A 19,208-nucleotide genomic window follows, 5' to 3' on the forward strand; every position below is an offset into this window, starting at 1 on the left:
CAATTGGTCCTCCATCCAGTGAAAGCAAGCTTTTAGGCCCAGAATTAGGCCACCTGGTTAGGGTGACCATAAGGAAAGGAGGACAAGGCTCCTGTGTCTTTAGCAGTTGTATAGAAAAGGGAATTTCAGCAAGTGTCATTTGTATGCATGCAGCACCTGGTGAAATTCCCTCTTCATCACAACAATTAGAGCTGCCTATACAACTATTAAAGTTACAGAAGTTCTGTTCTCCTTTCCATATGGTCACCCTACACCTGGTCCCCTCCTGATGTCCCATCATCCCTGACCATTGGCTATGCTAGCAGAGACTGATGGGAGTTATAGTTCAACACATCTGGAGAGTACCAGGTAGCCTACCCCTGCTCTGGGGAATACCGTTTCCATCTTTCTTCTGTAGTCCAAGATAGCAACGCTTGCTTGAGCCATATGTTAACATATAGGCATCTGTTTTACATTATGTCATACAAAAAAAGAAAGGCAAACCTCAAAGTTATGGTTGGTAGAAAGCAACTTTTATTCTTGAACAATAGAAATAATAGAGTAGTGAACATGTTTTGACTGGTCCTCATGGCAAATGGGATCCCCTTTGCTTACAAAAATTGATCCTCTTTGACAGCTTACCTGTGTGGGTCTTCAAATACAGTGCACTCTATGGTTTCTACTCTGCCAAAATAAAACTTCGTTCTATCAAGCACAAATTTAAGGATGCCTTTTCTTTTGGATTTCATTTTTAGCCCTGTTCCCTCCCCATCTACCTGCTGCCCTTTTGCTGTCTAATAAGATGGCCAGTTTAGCTCAACAGTATCAAGAATGACTGGCAGCAGTTCTCACAAGTGACTAGGAAAAATACTCTTAACACTCGCTGACCTGGTTTGCCTGATCACTGTGGCTTAAACAAGCCATGATGGCCTGTTTAAGTCATGGGCCATGCCTACTTAGGCGCAGCTTATCCAAACCAAGGTGGCATGGCTTTTTAGAAGAGTAAACAAATAACCTATGGTCTGTTGTTGGGTTATTTGAGGGTTGTTTTGCCCTAAAACAAGCCATGTGCCTGGGTTTGGACAACACAACAAGCTGTGCCTGTTCAGGCATTTAGGCAAATGGTGCCTAGCATGCACCATAGCTTAAACATGGTGATTGTGCAAACCAGGTCATTTCCTTTCTAATACAACTGCTATAGTTAACAAGCAGCATAAATCATGAAGTGCATACATAATAAGCTAATGCGACTAATTGCCAGTGGAAGTTGTGATGACCAGATAGATCACCTTAGATCCCTCAACTGAAAGAACCTGCTGTGTTACATATTCAGTCATTATGAACCATTACTATGCTAAGCATTATGGAGGGTTTATCTTCATTCCATTTCTGCTCTTTGACTATGAAACACCATGGATTAACTGATGTAAAGAAGTATTTTGTTTTAATATTATTAATTTCATTTTTATCCCACTGTTCTGCCAAAAAGTTCAGGATGAAGTACACGCCTCCCTTCATTTTATCCTCACAACAACACTGTGAGGCACATTAGGTCGAGAGACAGTGACTGGCCCAAGATCACCCAGAGAGCTTCATGCAGGTCATCTTGGGAAACTGAACACAGGTCTCCCCAGGCAAATTCCAACCACCAGCCATCCCACCACACTGACTCTCGAGTATTGAGTATCCCATCTCAAGTGAGGGTTTAAACCAGAGAATACTGGCAAGGGAGTAACCAAGTTGTTGGTCTTTCATAGGTGATCTGCCTCAATCTAACATTACCACAGTGCAGGATCCTTCTTTTTTCATCCTGAAACAAAGTCCCTACTAGTGCAATTGCATTATTTCACTATATCACAGCACCACCTAGAGGTTATTTGGTGGGAACTATAGAAAGGTAGGAAAGGAAAAGCTCTTTGTGTAGTGTGATCTGACCTCTATTCTATGACGAAGCCAGAAGCAGATACAGTGGGTTAACAACCTCATCTAGAAACGCTTGTAGATAGCTAGGTAGATATCAAAGCAGAACCACTCCCTCGCCCTGCCGAATCCTAAGCATTCAGTGTTCTCTGGCCAGATATGGAGACCTGCTTCTTATTTAGAAAAGTGCAATTTGGGCTTTCATCAATTATTAACCAAAGATCATTGCAACAAATCATGCATCCAGTAATGGCTAGAGGCTGATCTTTAACATTGCCACATTTTAATCTAACTGAAATAATTGAAATGCTTATGTACCAAGGCAGGTTTTCCCATTCAAATGCATTGTGTACTCTGGGTGACATCCACATACAGGTCCATCATCTGCATCTTCGCATGTGTGCTGACAGCCACCATTACCATGGTTGCAGGTCACTGCAAGGAAAACATACAACTTCAGAAGCATTTACAAAGCCTAGGAAAATCTGCAGCTCAGGGAATCTGAATCTTGAATACTACTTCTTTGCCTTCTATACCTTTGGCAGGCCTTTGAGCTATTTTAACAAACAATTCATCGGTTGCGTGTGCACTTTGACATAGTTGCCAAACCAAAGTTAATTATATCCAAAGGCAGCAAACAGATTAGAGAGTTTTGTTCACTGGCATTCTTGCTTTTAACAATTTAATTTAATGCAATTAAATTAATTATACTATTCATTACATTTTAATTGCTTCTGTTTATATGATTGATGAGCCTATGAAAAGCAAGTACCACAGTAATTCAAAAAGCAATATTTCTCAAAATATTTGATTTAAGGATAGCTTTTCTTGGTTAAACAGCATGGGCAACTAACAGAACAGTTCTATACATGTTTGTTCAAAAGTTTGTCCATTGAATTCAATGGAATTTACTCCCAGGTAAGTGGGTATAGGACTGCAGTCTAATTTTCTGTCTAGAAAGTCACCTTAAAACAAAAGGGACAGTATCCAATGCTGCCACTCCATTGATATAGTGCGAGTGTAAATGATCGGGGAAACACGTTGCACCAGCATACACTATTGGTGTTGCACTAGAGGTTATTTATGCTGGTGCTACATCAATATCAAAAGCAGAGTGGGGTCACAGGATACAGTCCAATATTTGAACTCAAAGCTAGATGCAAGTAGTTTACAGATGTATCTTTGGCACAAAAAATTCACTCACACAAGATAGCTCTGATTAAGACAGAGTTAAATCTACTCTGTTAACTTAGTATTAATGGCAAAGGTCAGTATCCAATGCTGCCTGTGTGCTAGTGGGACCCACTGCTAGCACAATGGGAAGCTAGCAGGTCCTGCAACAATCAGAAAAGAGACGAAATGCTTGTTTCCGGAATAGGATAGGTGAGCGGAGCTCGCAGAAAGAAGCTCCACTAACCTGCCCCATTTAGGAAATGGGCATTTCTGCTTGTATTTAGGGTTGCTGTCAAAGCAATTTCCTGTTACACTCATAGTGGGTCCTTCTAAAGCAACAGAAACAGTGAGAGTGCAGCAGCAGTATTTGATACCACCTTAAGGATTAATAAATTTATGGTGGCATGCCCTTGTACATGCATGAGCCTACTTCATTAAAAACTCTCTTTTAATTTGTTCATCTTTAAAAGTACCTCAAGACTCTTCACCATTTTTGCTGTAAGAGACTATGGGCATGGCTACACAGAACACACACCATGTGAGAGCAGCCCAGAGTTTCCCTGGGTGATGGGAGGCAAATGAGCTGGGGAAAGAAGACTTTAAGGAGAGAGAGAAAACCAGATATAAAGAAGTGATAAAAGGTCATTAGCAGCTGCTCCTTCCATGTCAGGGTGCATACAAGTGTGAGAGTTTGTGACTAGGGCCGTGCAAGCCCCCCCGAACCGGATCGGATCCCGATCCGGACCTTCCAGATCAGGCCCGAACCGGTTCGGGTTGATCCGGACATCCCCCAATCTGCTCCGGAACCAGATCCGGAGTGAGAACCAGAGGTCCGGATCGATATTCAGACGCCATTTTGGGGGTCCCTTCCCCACTTACCTGCCTCTGCAGCAGGCGCTGGAGGCAGGTAAGTGAGGAAGGGGGGACAAAATGGGATCCAAATAAGCCTCCCTCCCCCCCTTATGCGGCTCTGCCGTCCACCGCCACACAGACCACGGTGGCAGCGGACGATGGAGACAGGTAAGCCCGCCTCACCATTTATCTGGCTCTGCTGCTGTCGCCGCACGGATCATGGCAGCGGCGGAGCCAGGTAAGCCCCCCTCCCCTCTTCCCCAGCTCCGCCACCATCACCGCACGGACTGCGATGGCAGCAAACAGGGGAGCCAGGTAAGCTCCCCTCCCCACTTACCTGGCTCTGAAGCTTCGGAACGGTCGGAATCGCTTCAGACCATTCCAAACCACTTCAGAACGATCCGGACCTACCCCAAACTGCTCCGGAACCAGGTTTAGGAGGTCCAGATTGGCCCGCTCCACTTCAGATTCAAGGATCTGAAACAGAGTGGAGCACACCCCTAATTGTGGCCCCTTCCAACTTTCTCTGGCCTATAAATGGGGGAGCCTTCAGAATTCTTAATAGGCAGCACTGGATTGTTCTCATGTGGTGAGCAAAGCATGTAGCCCAGCTGCAATCTGACTACTATTCTAGGATTACTGATGAATGAAATAACCACTGTATAACAGCATTTATCCAACAAGGTTTTGTGCCAAAATGCTAACTTTGTACAGTGACATTTTGAAAATTTACCAGTATTATTATTATTATTATTATTATTATTATTACAGTATTTCTTTGATTCTAAGACGAACTTCCCCCCGCCATATAAACATCTCTAAAAACAGGGTGCATCTTAGAATCGCGGGTGTGTTTATTATTTCTTAGAATCAAAGCTTTTTTTCTGTTGGTGGTACTCAAATTAGTGTGCGTCTTACAATCGATGGCGTCTTAGAATCGAAGAAATACGGTATTATTATTATTTTAAAATGGAAAAGAATTTTCAGTATCATCATTCTTGTAGAGGAAGCCCACATTAGCAATCAGTTAAAGAAATGCCAGAAGTCTACTTGCTCGCTTTGAAAAACCATAAGTATGTGTAGAATGTTGCATACAAATACAGTCTCTCTGGTTTCTGGCCAGTTCAAACCCAGGTCTGCATTCACAGGTCGCTCCTCCTTTTGGCATTTCTTTGCAGATATGGGCACAACCATGATCTTTATTCATGCAGCTCATGCCTTCTGTAAAAAATTAAACAAAGAAGTAATGCATCCATGTTCTGTGCAGGTGTCACATTCTCAATACAAACTTCACCACTATTTAAGCAAATATCAGGTGTCCTTGATACAAACTAACTTATTTGAATAACAACAACAACAACAAAACCCTGAACAAAATTTAAAGAGCAAGAGTAAAACCTAATATGCAACACAACAACGTACATTATATATTGTCTTTTCTCATTTTGTAAACCTATTGCTTTTGTGAGGAACACAAAATAATACAGGTAGAGTGTGACTGTCTTGTGAGATGGGCAGGGCTGAGTTAGTTAGGGTAACCATATGGAAAGGAGGACAGGGCTCATTTATCTTTAACAGTTGTATAGAAAAAGGAATTTCATTCGTAGCACCTGGTGAAATTCCCTCTTCATCACAACAGTTAAAGCTACAGGAGCCCTGCCCTCATTTTTATCTGGTCACTCTAGTATAGCTCCTGCAACTTTAACTGTTGTGATGAAGAGGGAGTTTCACCAGGTGCTGCATGCATACAAATGACACCTGCTGAAATCCCCTTTTCTATACAACTGTTAAAGATACAGGAAGCCCTGTCCTCCTTTCCATATGGTCACCCTAGCTGAGTTGAGGAGTAGTGGGGGGGGGGGAGTAGGTAAGTAGATAAGTATATAGATGTTTATGGCACAGGAGAAGCTAGACCAAACATTCTTAAAGCAAACAGCCAGCCAATAGCACACAAAAACCTGAATAAAGCTTGCAGATCAACATGGTCACCCAGAACTCAAGCTACATTTGGAACAGAGAACTAGGTAAGCAGGAAGGCCTGCAGTGCCCTGGAGAATTGTGGGCACCTGAGCAAGACATGTCTGATGGTGAACTGAATCCTATAAGCATGCACATGGGTGAGGCCTCCCCTCTACCATTTCTTGCATCAGACCCAACATGAAAACAAACCCTCCTGAAAACTCTGCTTCTTTTGAATGTCTGAATCAGACCCAAGGAACTTGCCTAAGAGGGATACAGGAAGTCCAGATAAAGGAACAAAACATTTATCTCATGGACCACCACAGCCACATTGCCTCTTGTCCACTAATCTGCTGGGTTAGGATATTCACACAGCCAAACTGAGGCTGGGATTGCACCTAGCAGTGCGCCTGAGGGAGACGTTAATGCACATGTTTTAAAATACCTAAGCCTTGTGTTATCTATTCTGTGTAGTTTCCCAGTTTCAAATTACATTTTTAATGGTGCCATTACTAAGTATTTAAAGGCTTAATAAAAGTTCAGATGTCCATGCTTTCAATCTCACTGGCTAAACAGAATTCACTTTAAAGAAATCTGTTTTGGATGATGATGAATAATGTCACATTAGCTGACTTTCTGCCCATTTGGGACAACTTATAAAGCCATTTGGTACTTGGTCTTTGACAGTTACAAGCTGTTCACACTTTTAGCATTCGGTCAACTGGCCATGGCAGAGATCTGCCAGAATTATGCTGCCAAAAGCTGGTGTCAACTAGACTATGAATAACCAATAGGTAACAGTTGCAAAGTTCCTCCTTTGGCTGGGTTCAGTCTCGAGCTACCTCATGAGTGTTCCACTAATTAGCAAAATCTATAGTTCTCTTTTGTACTTTAAATTCCAAATCTTAGTTTGATTAACCCAGAAGCCAACATTTTACTAGCTAGCAAAAAAATAATAATCTGGGTAACAATAGTAGCCAATTAATGGTTTAAAATAAATGAAAGGACATTTTTGTTGTCCAAATCACCTGCTTTTTAAAATTCGGAAAGCCCTTTTAGGATACTTTTAGGATGTTTTTTAACAGTGTATACTATGTTTTTAATTAGTATTTTATGCTTGCTGTTGTTCCCCGCCTCGATCCAATCGGAGAGGTGGGTAAGAAATAAATTATTATTATTATTATTATTATTATTATTATTATTATTATTATTATTATTATTATCTGTATCCAGTTCCCTGGCAAGAAATACCTGCATGTCTTGCCACTCAATCTCTGCACTCTACAGGGCATTCTGTGGCATGTTTTAGGCAATGTCAGTTCACAAGAAGTGTTAACTAAATCTATATTTAGGTATATATCAAACAATCTACTTAACTTGCAACTAAAGATCTAGTACATGAATGCGTTTTCCCCCCTGCCTCCCAGTCCCCTTTCCTTTTGTGTCACAATCTTTTAGATTGTAAACTGTGAGCAGGGGCAGTCTTAGCCTTGGCTAAAGTGTGGGATAAAAATGCTTTGAACAACTAATAAGCCCATATCTGACAAAACAAGTAAACAAAACAAATGAACCAGTAAAAGACACTTCTAGACCCTCTCTCCCCAAATGCAGCTGCGATTTGCACCTGTGCAATTTATTAACAATCACAGTACCTCATAGATGTTGTAGTCTACAATACTCATGACACAACACAGGACAACTGAGTTTACATCCCAGTGCACCAATTACTGCTTGTTAGATTTCACCCATCTCTTTTCTGCATCCATATTATTATTCCAAGAAAATAAATGGAATTGACAACATGTCATCGGAAAGTTCTGTAACATTTTAATGAGCCATACTGTTTTCTTAACACCTCTATTTCTGGCTCCAATAGACTTCCCCTAGAAGGCACCTTTTAGCAACAAAGGAGTAGTAGCTACATTGCTTTTATTATTCTGCTCTACTGGCTTCTTGATTCCTTTCCCACAGTGAGAAAACTAACAAGACAATGATGCCTTCAACCCTCCAGGATACACAAAAGATGCAAAGATCTCCACATGAAAACTGGCAATGACTATTATGCTGTCAGTCAGGCTCTTTGCATCACAGACGATCACAAATTAGCCTTATTAACTCTAGTATTCTGTGGCATTTGGAAGCTTCAACACGCCATGTGATCTGTCTGTTAGCTGAGGTGTTTAGAAAGCATTAAGAGAATTAACAGCTAAGCTTCTGCTAACAGTGTAACTTCTTTGTGCACATTCAGAAACAAATGGAGACATCATTCAAGCAGGTACTCCACTAAACTCAAAACACTTCAAATGCTGAACTGAGAGTTGCCAACTTCTATATATGAAGAAAATCTTGAACAACGCTCCTGAAAGCTAGGGGGAGGGGGGGATGCATTGCAAAAGGCAACAGCAGCGGCAACAACAACACACTTTGCATAGTTAAATGCACTTTGGTTGAAAGAGAATTGCTTAAATAAAGAGGTTACTTAATCAGGCATTTAAGATTTTTCATTATCAGTGAACAAAATAGAAAATAGAGATAGAGATAGAATAAAATTAAAAACTAAAATTAGAATAAAACCTCAAAATTCTGAAATAGAGATATATTATATTTTTGGGTGGTACATTATGATCAGCAAGAAAAGATGATTCTGCTAATTAAATTATGTCCTTGTCACAATCTTGGGCTTCTGTATAATTATTGAAAGTCCTGTTTTCAATAAGAGGTAGGAATATATGGTTAAATTTGTGTGTGTCAGCTAAGCAAAGACTTTGATTCTGGGGGGGAAAACCACACTATCAGCTTGTCTAGACCATGAGTTCACTTAGCCAGAGACTGTATGGAGTTCATTTAGCCAGGGACTTTAGCCAGGCACTGGTGAAATTATCCCTGCAAGCTAGTTTTGCACAGATCAAGCTGTATGATTTTGAAGAACCTTCTGTAAGTATTAAGTTACAAAAACATGGGGAGACAGAAGTCCTGATTTAAGGCAGGTATGCAGTGAAATATGCCAAAATACAGAGTAGGTGATAAAAGCTTTTTACAGAGCTCTTTCATACATCCCCCTAAAAATGGCAACTTTTGCACCAAAATTGACTTCCAAAAATTGGACAGACCTCCAACCTAAAAGCAAGCCAAGGGCAAATCGGGATTACCCACAACGAATGTCTCAATTCTGACCCAGATTCTGTTCCAAAATTTAATCCCCCTACAGTTAATTGTCCCATTCATCAATCAACATTAACTCCTTAAACAAAAGCAAAAATCGAATAAAGTGGTACACAATCCCATTAGAAGCCCCCCCAAAAAATGTTGAGTGGGTGGTGGGAGGAGTGAGAGCTGTAGTGTGGGGCAGAGGAGGGAGAGGAAAGAGGGCAAGGAAGAAGATTAGGCAGGAGAGCCGAGAAGGAGGGTAGAAAGAAGAGGAAAGTTTAAGAGTGGGGGTGAGAGGGAAGGGAATGATGGAATAAAGACAGAGCAGTGCAGAGGAGACAACGTAAAGAGATGGTGGAAGTAAAGGCAGGGCAGCCCAGTCCTGCCGGCCCAAGGTCTCCTGCCACTGAGATGAGAGAGCACATGCACCACCATGCCTCCCAATCCCTTTCCCCTTTACCATGTTGCATCCCCCACCTTCTCCTTCTCACCGCTGTGTCACACCCTCCCATCCCTTTATCACATCACACCCCTCCTACCCTCTTCCCACATCACATCCCCTTCCCTCTCCTGCCTCCACCCCTTCCCCTTCCCACATCATGCCCCCCACCCCTTGCCTTTACTGCATCACACCCCCTTTTCCACCAAACCATCCAGTGAGAGGAGGAAATAGCTGGCATGGCTCTTCAGAATCCACCTGGCCAAAATGTCTGGCTTGGGTGTCCAGGTGTTCTTACTCAGGGTTAGGCATGGGAGGGGTGGCCCAAATGCCATGGTGGGAGAGGGGCTGGCAGGACTCTTCAGAGCACCCTTTGTAGGAGGAGGCAACAGTGGGCTTTCCTGGCAGGGACAGAGCTGCACAATTCGCCCCTCCTCCTGCTCTACCTGAGGTAGGGGCTTCAGCCTGCTTCATGGGTTGTGGTAAAGATGGTTCTCTCCTGTTCTCTGCTAAGCAATTTCTGCAGTTGTCTCTCAAAACCATGAATGGAGAATCTGTGGCCCTCAGATGTAGTTTTTCATACAATGCATAGTTAAAATGTGGAATCTGCTATCAAAAGACGTAATGAGAGCCAGCAATTTGGAAACCTTTCAAAGGAGATTAGCCAAATTCATGGAGGATAGGCCTATCAGTGCCTACTACTCATGCTGGCTATACATTTCCTTCAGGATCAGAGGCATGATGCCTAGGAATATCTGTCACTGGGAAACACAGCTGGGAGGGTCTTTTGCAACATGTCCTGTGGGCTTCCAATAGGCTGGACTTGATAGGCCTTTGGTCTGATCCCAGCAAGGCTCTTATGCTCATACGTTGTTGGACATTAATGCCTATCAGCCCTAGCTAGCATGGCCAATGGTAAAGGGTAATGGGAGTTGTAGCCCAAAACTTCTAGAGGGCCGCAGGTTCTCTATCCCTGCTCTAAATCATATGGAGCTGTGCCTTTCCCCACACCCTGCAATACACACACACACACACACAGAGGAAGATAGGGCTGGAGCAAGTTAGAGAGACCCACACTTACAGCCACCTCTCCATGTACCACACTGTAAGGCACGGAGATGCACAAAGTCCAAGGGGAGCTAACAAAATCCAAAAACCCACACACAACCACACTAATAATAATATTAATTTATTTCTTACCCGCCTCTCCACTTGGATCGAGGCAGGGAACAACAATGAATATAAAACACATTAAAAAAAGTTATTTAATTTTTTAGGAGGACAATGAAGACATTTTCTTTCTCTCATCTGTCTCCCCTACTCCAGGAGAGAAATTCACCCTCACCCCACACCATTAGGTTTAGAAAGAGAGCTTCCATTGACACCAATGGGAGCTGCTTCTTCTGCTTCTGTTTCTTTGCCTAATGTCATGTTCACTTACAAGCAGGATTTCCACCGAGCCAGGATTCCGTTTTTTTCAGCTATTTTATTTTTCCCCATTGGCTATTTAGATATTTGGAGTTGAATTGCCTCAGCACACACGCGCACACATACATACTTTAATTGAAGTTCTCATGCTATAAAGCTGGCCTCTTGGCTTGTTTTCCTTTCTTTCTTTCTTTTTTAATGATTTGGTTTATCCAAACACAACTTCATTCTATATTTATCCTCAGTAAATTTGCAAACCTATAAAATTTTCACTGCGTTAAAGCCATTCAAGCCATACTGACTAACCACAGTCTTAGTGGAAACTCCCTGACTTAAGACTACCACTTTCAAGTTATTGCTCCAGGGTCTCTATTAAACTTCCATTCACTGAAACCTCTGATCAGGCATCCGGTTTCATTTCTGCATGGAGGAGTTACTTCACTGCCTTAAAATTAGTATTTCTAAATCTCTCTCCTTCTTCAGATGCTTAGGTCTATTTGGATGGCTTCATGGAGACAGACAATGACAGAAATCCCCTTCTGTTCTTCATTGCAATGGGCATTTGGAGAAAGCCACCCCTCTCCCTCCCAATTCAAGCAGAAACCCCCTCTTACTGGCTTGTTTCAACCCTTCACCATTCCAGGACCTTTCCTTTACAATGGAAAGTTCTCAGTTTAAGACTTGCCATCCCTTTTGGCACTATGAAAAAACAGCCCATAGCCAGTGGTGGTTCATGGTGTGGGTGGAACACAGATTAAGTAACTGACCTATGCCGAGTGGTGCTGGGCATGCCATCTAGTCAGGGCCGGCACTACCATTAGGCCAACTAGGCAGCCGCCTAGGGTGCAGACCTCAGAGGGGCGCAGTAATGCCCTTTAAGGGTCACAGTTTTATACAAATTAGCTGTTTTAAGAAAAAAACATAATAAAAGGGAAATATAATAGATCAGAAGCTCCTCTTGAACAGCTGAATCGAAGCTGGCAATTTGGGGGGGATGCAAGTAGCTCACCTTGCCTAGGGGGCAAAATAGTCTGGCATCAGCCCTGCATCTAGTAAGGACTTGGGACCTCTCACCACTTCAAGAGTGGCTTTTGTCAGTGGTGGCTGGTGCACAATGGGGCTGGTGTGGCTGAGGGCAGGGATTGTCAGGCAATATAAAATGATGCATGGCAATCCCCCTTCAGTTAATTCTCCCATTCATCAATCAACATTAACCCCATAAAGTAAAAGCAAAAATCAAATAAAGTGGCACACAATTCCATTAGAAGGCCCCCCTAAAGTGCTGAGTGGGTGGTGGGAGGAGTGAGGGCTGAAAAGTGGGGCTGCTTGGGGTGGGATTTCTCTGCCACAAGTGGGTGGGGAAGAGGCAGAGTGTTGCCACCTCATTCAGCCCAAATATAGAGCCACTTCTGTCTTTTGCCATCTTCCATCATCCGTAGAGCACTAAGGCCGCACATTTTTGCTCCAGCAACCAAGTTTAAAAATAAAGCTGAGTTCAAGAACCACCACACAAATAAGTCTAGATGGTTTTGGTGTTAAAGGTTGTTGGGGAGTTTTACTCAACCAATGTCACATTTAAACTAGTATCAGACAAGCTGGAATTACTCTCTGGATTTTCAGCATGCCCAATACGACTTATTAATAGACCCACATATGAGTCCTTTCCATCTTACACTATGACTCATGAAAATGATATGCAGAAGCACCCTTAAGTACAGACCATAACCTAGCAAACCACCCAGAGAGCTTGACTCAGAGTGTTTGGAGAAGGGAGGGGACACTGTCTACTTTGGTAAAAGAAGAGAGAGGCTTTACCTTCTGAACGGTGAATGCAGGTGTGCTGGTTATCACTGAGGAAGAATCCAACATTGCAACGACATTCATAGCTCCCTACTGTGTTGATGCAAACATGTTGGCAGCCTCCATTGTTGAGCAAGCACTCATCTGTATCTGAAAAATACAGTACTGCAGATTGGCATCAACTATTTTTGATCAAGATAGTAGCTTGTATCAACTGCACAGGAGGAGTTAATTAAATCATGATAATACAGCATCCAACAGATTGGGCAGTTGGCCTTACTGTCAGAACCAGTCAGAACTCTAAAGAAGCTATCCAAAGTCCTGAACCCAATCCCAAAATGGGGTTAGTACCTTGGATAGCTCCAGAGTTCTGACTGGAGCCCAGAGCGTATTTACAGCCACAGCCCCATTGAAATCAGAGACACCAGCCACCACTACACTAAATGTATGCTTTTAAACTGTTTTTATTAGCACACTTATATAAAAATATTTGAGCAGTTTTCAATATTCCAAATGATTCCTCGAAGCCTACTTAAAACAGCAACCTTAAACTGTAGTTTCCCTTCACTTATGTCTTCCCCACATTAGGACTTGATCACCGGTCAGTAGAATAAAAAAGCAGACTGAACCATCACCTGATCTACAGCATTTGCACAATACAAATTTGTACCACATTTCAAACCCTGCTATCTGAACTGATAAATATGGGAATCAGAAAGTAATATAATGCAATGTTGTAGTGGTGAGCACTGTACAATACTATTCAGCAACTAGATTTGCTGGAAGACCATTTTGAGGATAGGTTGGAAGCTGGTGACCTAAGCGCCAGAGGAAGGGACTCAGGTTCTTCACCAGGCTTTAGGGATATGTAGATTTTGCATCTAAAAACCAAATACAATATTATTGCAGAGTTTGGGACATCTATCCTGAAAGAAATGGTGAGGGGGAACTCATTTTCTGTTTCTATATTTTCTATATTTTCTGTTTCTATATTCTGCATTTAAAAATGCATTGTTTCATAAAGTTAATAACATAAAAAATAACTGCACTGAGTGGGTATTTTTCCTAGAAAGGGAGGATGTATATTTTAATGTGAATAAAATAAAGGTTTCCAATGCCAGTTAAATTGGACATTCGAAGTTGTATTTTCCTGTTTTCAAGTGACCATCTGAAGGAAGTATATATAATATAAACATATATTTCTTCTGGCATGCTAAAATTAGCATGTTAACAGTTTAACTTCATGCTTTTGTGATATTTATACAGCATGTAAAATTAAAATAGCATATATATTTTATTCCCACTTACTAAATCAGATTTACAACTGAGTTATAACACAAGAAAAATGTCCACTTCAAAGTCTCTTGAAACTCCAGATAAATGGGACCAAGTTTGGGTCAGGAAGCTGTAGGGAAAGTGACAATCCCATAACAGAATGTAACTATCCTGACTTGGTCCCCAAGAACCAGAGTATCCTCTGTCCAAAACAAATGGGCAGAGCAGAGCAGCAATTTGTCCCTGCATGTCACTGCATCAAGGGACAATCCCACCCACAGATCATAGCATGTACCACAAACACTCACAGTTTGTACCAAGAATGCAACAATCAATTGTGAATCAGAACAATTTACCACAGATAACATTTATTTTTCACAAATGCTCAGTATGAATACTATTTAGTCTCAACTAGATATTTACATGTTTTTTGCAGGATTTGGATTTTTATTTTTTTAGCAAGGAGGCAATATGATAAGAGAGGATGTGAATGGCACAGTTGTTTTATATGGATCAGAGGCTGTATTTGGAAACTAAGAGAGAAGAGAAACAATTAGCCTTACAAGATCTACTAACTTTAATGACTAGTGCATCGTTATGCAGATTCTGCCTGCACACTTTCAACCATATTCCAAAAAGAGGCAAGCACAAGAGGCTTCTTCTCCCTTTCAAAAATGAGAGCTGATATTCCCAGAGATCTAAATTACATACAAGGAGGCATAATCTGTTCAGAATTACACAGAATAAGAGTAAATTAATGTTCATATTCTATTTGGCTTCTCTAATCACCAAGCCTAGCCCTCCCCAGGCGGTGACACTTGCTTTAGGCAAGTGTCACCACCTTTTGACTCTTTGGCGATCTCCTCTTGAGCTTCCCACATACTTGCCTCAAAGCTGGTTGGCCACACCTTTTTGGCTTCCATTAGGAAGTCGCTAGCCACAAACTCTGTGGCAAACCTTAGGGTCTGGCACTGAAACAACTCCAAGCTGCATGCCATTACAAGCAGCTCCAATCCTATAATGTATTCTCCCTCAAAATATCCTTGTGAAGTAAAGAAGAAGATGTGAGCTATGAAATTAAATGAATCTCAGAGAGAATATCTCAGGAAAAGAATCGGGACCGTCCTAGTCTTGAGCAATCATTCAAACCAGTAGACATCCATCTTTGAGAGAAAAAATCCGCCTTGCATTTTCCACCAGGGTCACTGCGATTTTTTTCTGACAGGACTTTGAAGTGCTGCATGACAAGCAGAAATTCAACAGGTGACATCAATTCCATGCCCACCCAGCAGCTCTTAAATAGGACTGTCATAGTAGACAGGGAAGAAATGTGGAAGAAAGGACTGTGGAGCCATGGAATGGGAAGCACAGTGGCTGAGACCTCCCAGTGCATTTAAAGATTTAGGAACCATCTCCAGGCAAGATCCTGGCCATCCTACAGTTAAAAGCACAGAGTCCCTGATAGAAAAATAGCTGACTTCTTTTCACACAATTTTCCCAGGCATTTTGTAAAAGTAAACTAGTTTAATGAAAGAGAAGGCTATTGATGGCTGCTAGTCATGATGGCTATATCCTACCTCCAGGATCAGAGGCAGTATGACTCTCAATACCAGTTGCTGGGAGAGTGCTATTTCCCTTATGTCCATCCTGTGAGCTCCCCTTGGGCATCTGGTTAACCCCTGTGGGAACAAAATGCTGGACTAGATGGAGCCTTGTTCTGATTTAGAATGACTCTTCCCGTGTTCTTATGCAATTATGTTCAAATGAAGGATACTACTTAAGCCTTGGAATTGGATTTGATTATCTTCTGTTTCCTTCCAGTCCTATTGTTCTAGGTACATACCTATGAATACTAGCACTACAATTTCACAGACAGCAAACAGCAAATGACCAAACCAATGTCTAGATTATCTCATTAAACATTGCTTTTATCCAGCCAAAGTGCTTTGCATTGTGGCATTTAGCACCAAAGCTAGCACGTTTTGCATCACACTCCTTACCGAGACAATTATGGCCGTCCTGAGCCAACATGAAGCCATCATAACATGTACAGCGATAATTGCCTGGAATGTTGAAACATTCATGCACACAGCCTCCATTGAAGTCATTATCACATTCATCAATGTCTGGGGAATAAAGCAAAAGTCATTATGATGGATGCCTGCTTGTTTGCCACAAACAGGTCATGACATGACTACATTACATACATGCTAACTGTCAGTGCTATCTTAAATCATCTTTGCCTTGCAAATAAAGAAAGTTTAACAAAGTATTGATGGTTTCTCAACAGTAACACAATACATTCACCTCTTTATGGGCTCAATTATATTTTAAGTATTTTATATGTGCAGATGGGAAGGTCCTGCACCTGACCCTATTATTTGCACATGAGTTACTGCAGTGCAGCGATGGAGAAAAAGAGGTTACCATGGCTTTATGCTGTAACAACCCTTTACCTACCTTCCTTCCAGCCCAAGAAAGATCTTGTACAAACCTCTGGATAAGAATAAATCCTTCTCCATACCAGCCTACGACACAAAGTATGCAGACAAGGTAAAAGAGAATCTGTCACAGCCAAAGTTACAGGACTGATTCACTTTTATAACCTGAATGCAGTGCTTAGAAGATGACCATGATATCAACTAAGTTATTAACCTAAGCTGAAGACCCTGTTTGGCATAAAGACTTTCTCAGTAGGACAGTTCACATGATCAAAAATGGTGGATCACAGTGCGTGCAGGCAGCCATTTTTAATATTCAACCTGCAACAACAGCTTGCCATGTCATCCGAACCTGGAGAGGAAGTTGGTATGATTAACAAATCACCCACAACCCCAAAACAGCTCATGGGTTCTGGGTGGTTTGTTAACCATGCCAACAACCCACCCTCACTAAGTTCAGATGACAAAACAGGCTGCAGTTGTGGCTTGATTTATTGTTTTTTTAAAAAATAAATTGTTAGTCACATTGAGTTTTTAAACAATAGAAGTGGGATATAATTTAAATAAATAAATAAAACCACTTTCTTAATTACATTCACCAACAAAACCCAAATAGTGGAGCTTTTCACACTTTTATTAACTGCCTCCAGAAAAAGGAAATACTTCATACATTGGAAACACCATCATCTAGTATCAAGCAGATGCAACTCCACAACGGCTAGCTTGGGTGTTTCCATGCAAGACACTAAGGGCACAATCCTATGCATGGTATCTTCAGAAGGGCTTCTCCTGCAGCTATTAACAATTGGACAGATTCATAGCAAGATAGGCAGTCCATTAGCCATTTAGGGCACAATCCTATCCATGTTTAAACAGAAAAAAAGCCCTATCACTCCCAGCATTTCTCAGCCATCCATGCTGACTGGGGAACATTAGAAAAGGTGGTGGTGGTGGGTGTTTCATGCTGGCTGGGGAATGTTGGGAGTCATAAGTGTTTTTCTACCTAAACTTGCAAAGGGTTGCACCCTAAAGCACATCTGATTTCTCTGTGTTCTGTAATCTGGATGTAAGATACACTGGCTAGAATGAGCAAAAGATGTTAGTATGTGTCTTGTCCACTTGCTAAGCCATATTAATAATCAAACATAGAATAATAACCAGAAGAGACACTGAAATGCAATTTTTAGAGTGTTATGAAAAAAGCCTGAAATTAACTAACCACAATGTAAAACTATCTGACTGCTGTAGCTAGGGCTAAATGTATGCTCTGTGTTAAAAGAACTGTACTCTGCAATGTGTATAAATAATGAAAATGTGCATACATTTGCTTCTTTGGCATTGTTTATTCAGCTTCAGCAAGAAATGGGAAAAAGCATACTCAAAAGCATACACAGTGCACGTACCTTCACATGTCTTTCCTTCTCCACTGTAACCTGGTTTACACATGCACTTGTACAACTTTGGAGTATTTTGACAAATTGCATCTGGGTGGCAGTCATCAATCCCTTGAGTACACTCATCAATATCTATGAAAGGACAAAGAGGACGCAAAAGAGTGCAAAGACGTACAGTAACATGTACCAATAGTGGTCAATTCAGAAATTCACAGATACAACACTTGAGCATGTTATTGTAGGATGGCTTACTTATATATAATTATAGAAGAATACTATTCTCAAATAGAATTACCTAATAATAATAATAATAATAATAATAATAATAATAATAATAATACATTTATTATTTCTTACCCGCCTCTCCCTCTGGATCAAGACGGGGAACAACATCAAATATAAAAATACTATAAAATATATAAAACTGATTAAAACATATAAAACGAATACATTATTAAAATAACAGCCAGACATTTTAAAATTTGACTGGGTAGGCCTGTTGGAAGAGATCAGTCTTTATAGCTTTTTTAAATTCAGAAAGACTATTAAGTTGGTGAATCTTCCTGCCAGGCCATTCCGCAGTGTGGGAGCGGCAGAAGAGAAGGTCCTCTGGGTGATGGACGTCAGCCTAGTTCTCACTGACTGAAGTAAATTCTTCCCAGAGGTCCTGAGTGTGCGGAGTGGATTGTACAGGAGAAGGCGATCATGTAGGTAACCTGGACTCAAACCATGTAGGGCTTTAAAGGTAATAACCAACACTTTATACTTCACTCAGAAACTAATTGGCAGCCGGTGAAGTGATTTTAAAATTGGTGTAATATGGTCACCCCTAGGTGTACTGCTGACCAACCTGGCTGCCATATTTTGAAGTAGTTGAAGTTTCCGGACTAGGCAAAAGGTAGCCCTATGCACAGCACATTGCAGAAGTTGAGTCTCGAAGTTACCAGCTCATGCACTACCGTCTTTAGGTCTTCCAACTCTAGGAAGGGGCACAGCTGGCGTATCAGCTGAAGCTGATAGTAGGCACTCCTGGCCGTTGCATCTATCTGGGCTGTCATTTGGAGCTACAGATCCAGGAGCACCCCCAAGCTGTGAACACAGTATTTCAAGGGGAGTCTAACCCCATCCAGAACTAATTGACACACCTCCAAACCCAGATTGGGGCCTTTGACAGTAAGCACCTCTGTCTTGTCTGGATTCAGCTTTTTCTTCATCGAGCCCATTACCGTCTCCAAGCATTCATTCAGAGGAGACACACTATCCTTAGCTGATGCTGTTGTCGAAGGCATAGAGAAATATATTTGGGTGTCATTGTCATACTGGTAGCGCCCTGCCCCATGCCTCCAGATGATCTCTCCCAGTGGTTTCATGTAGATGTTATTCTTATTCTGTCCATTACAA

The 19,208-nt window shown here is 41.6% G+C and overlaps 1 protein-coding gene across 1 annotated transcript in view; it reads right to left on the reverse strand.

The window, feature by feature from the left end:
* SCUBE2 (signal peptide, CUB domain and EGF like domain containing 2) overlaps nucleotides 1-19,208 on the reverse strand; it is a 65,007-nt gene that overhangs the window by 38,693 nt on the left and 7,106 nt on the right. Inside the window, exons 2-6 of the mRNA XM_063118418.1 lie at nucleotides 17,817-17,939; nucleotides 15,973-16,098; nucleotides 12,713-12,847; nucleotides 5,020-5,145; nucleotides 2,218-2,334 (exon numbers count right to left, since the gene is read on the reverse strand). Of these exons, the coding sequence (XP_062974488.1) occupies nucleotides 2,218-2,334; nucleotides 5,020-5,145; nucleotides 12,713-12,847; nucleotides 15,973-16,098; nucleotides 17,817-17,939 (627 nt within the window). The remainder of the gene's footprint in view (nucleotides 1-2,217; nucleotides 2,335-5,019; nucleotides 5,146-12,712; nucleotides 12,848-15,972; nucleotides 16,099-17,816; nucleotides 17,940-19,208) is intronic.

The sequence above is a fragment of the Elgaria multicarinata genome, chromosome 2 (assembly GCF_023053635.1).
Source record: "Elgaria multicarinata webbii isolate HBS135686 ecotype San Diego chromosome 2, rElgMul1.1.pri, whole genome shotgun sequence".
Classification (NCBI taxonomy): domain Eukaryota; kingdom Metazoa; phylum Chordata; class Lepidosauria; order Squamata; family Anguidae; genus Elgaria; species Elgaria multicarinata.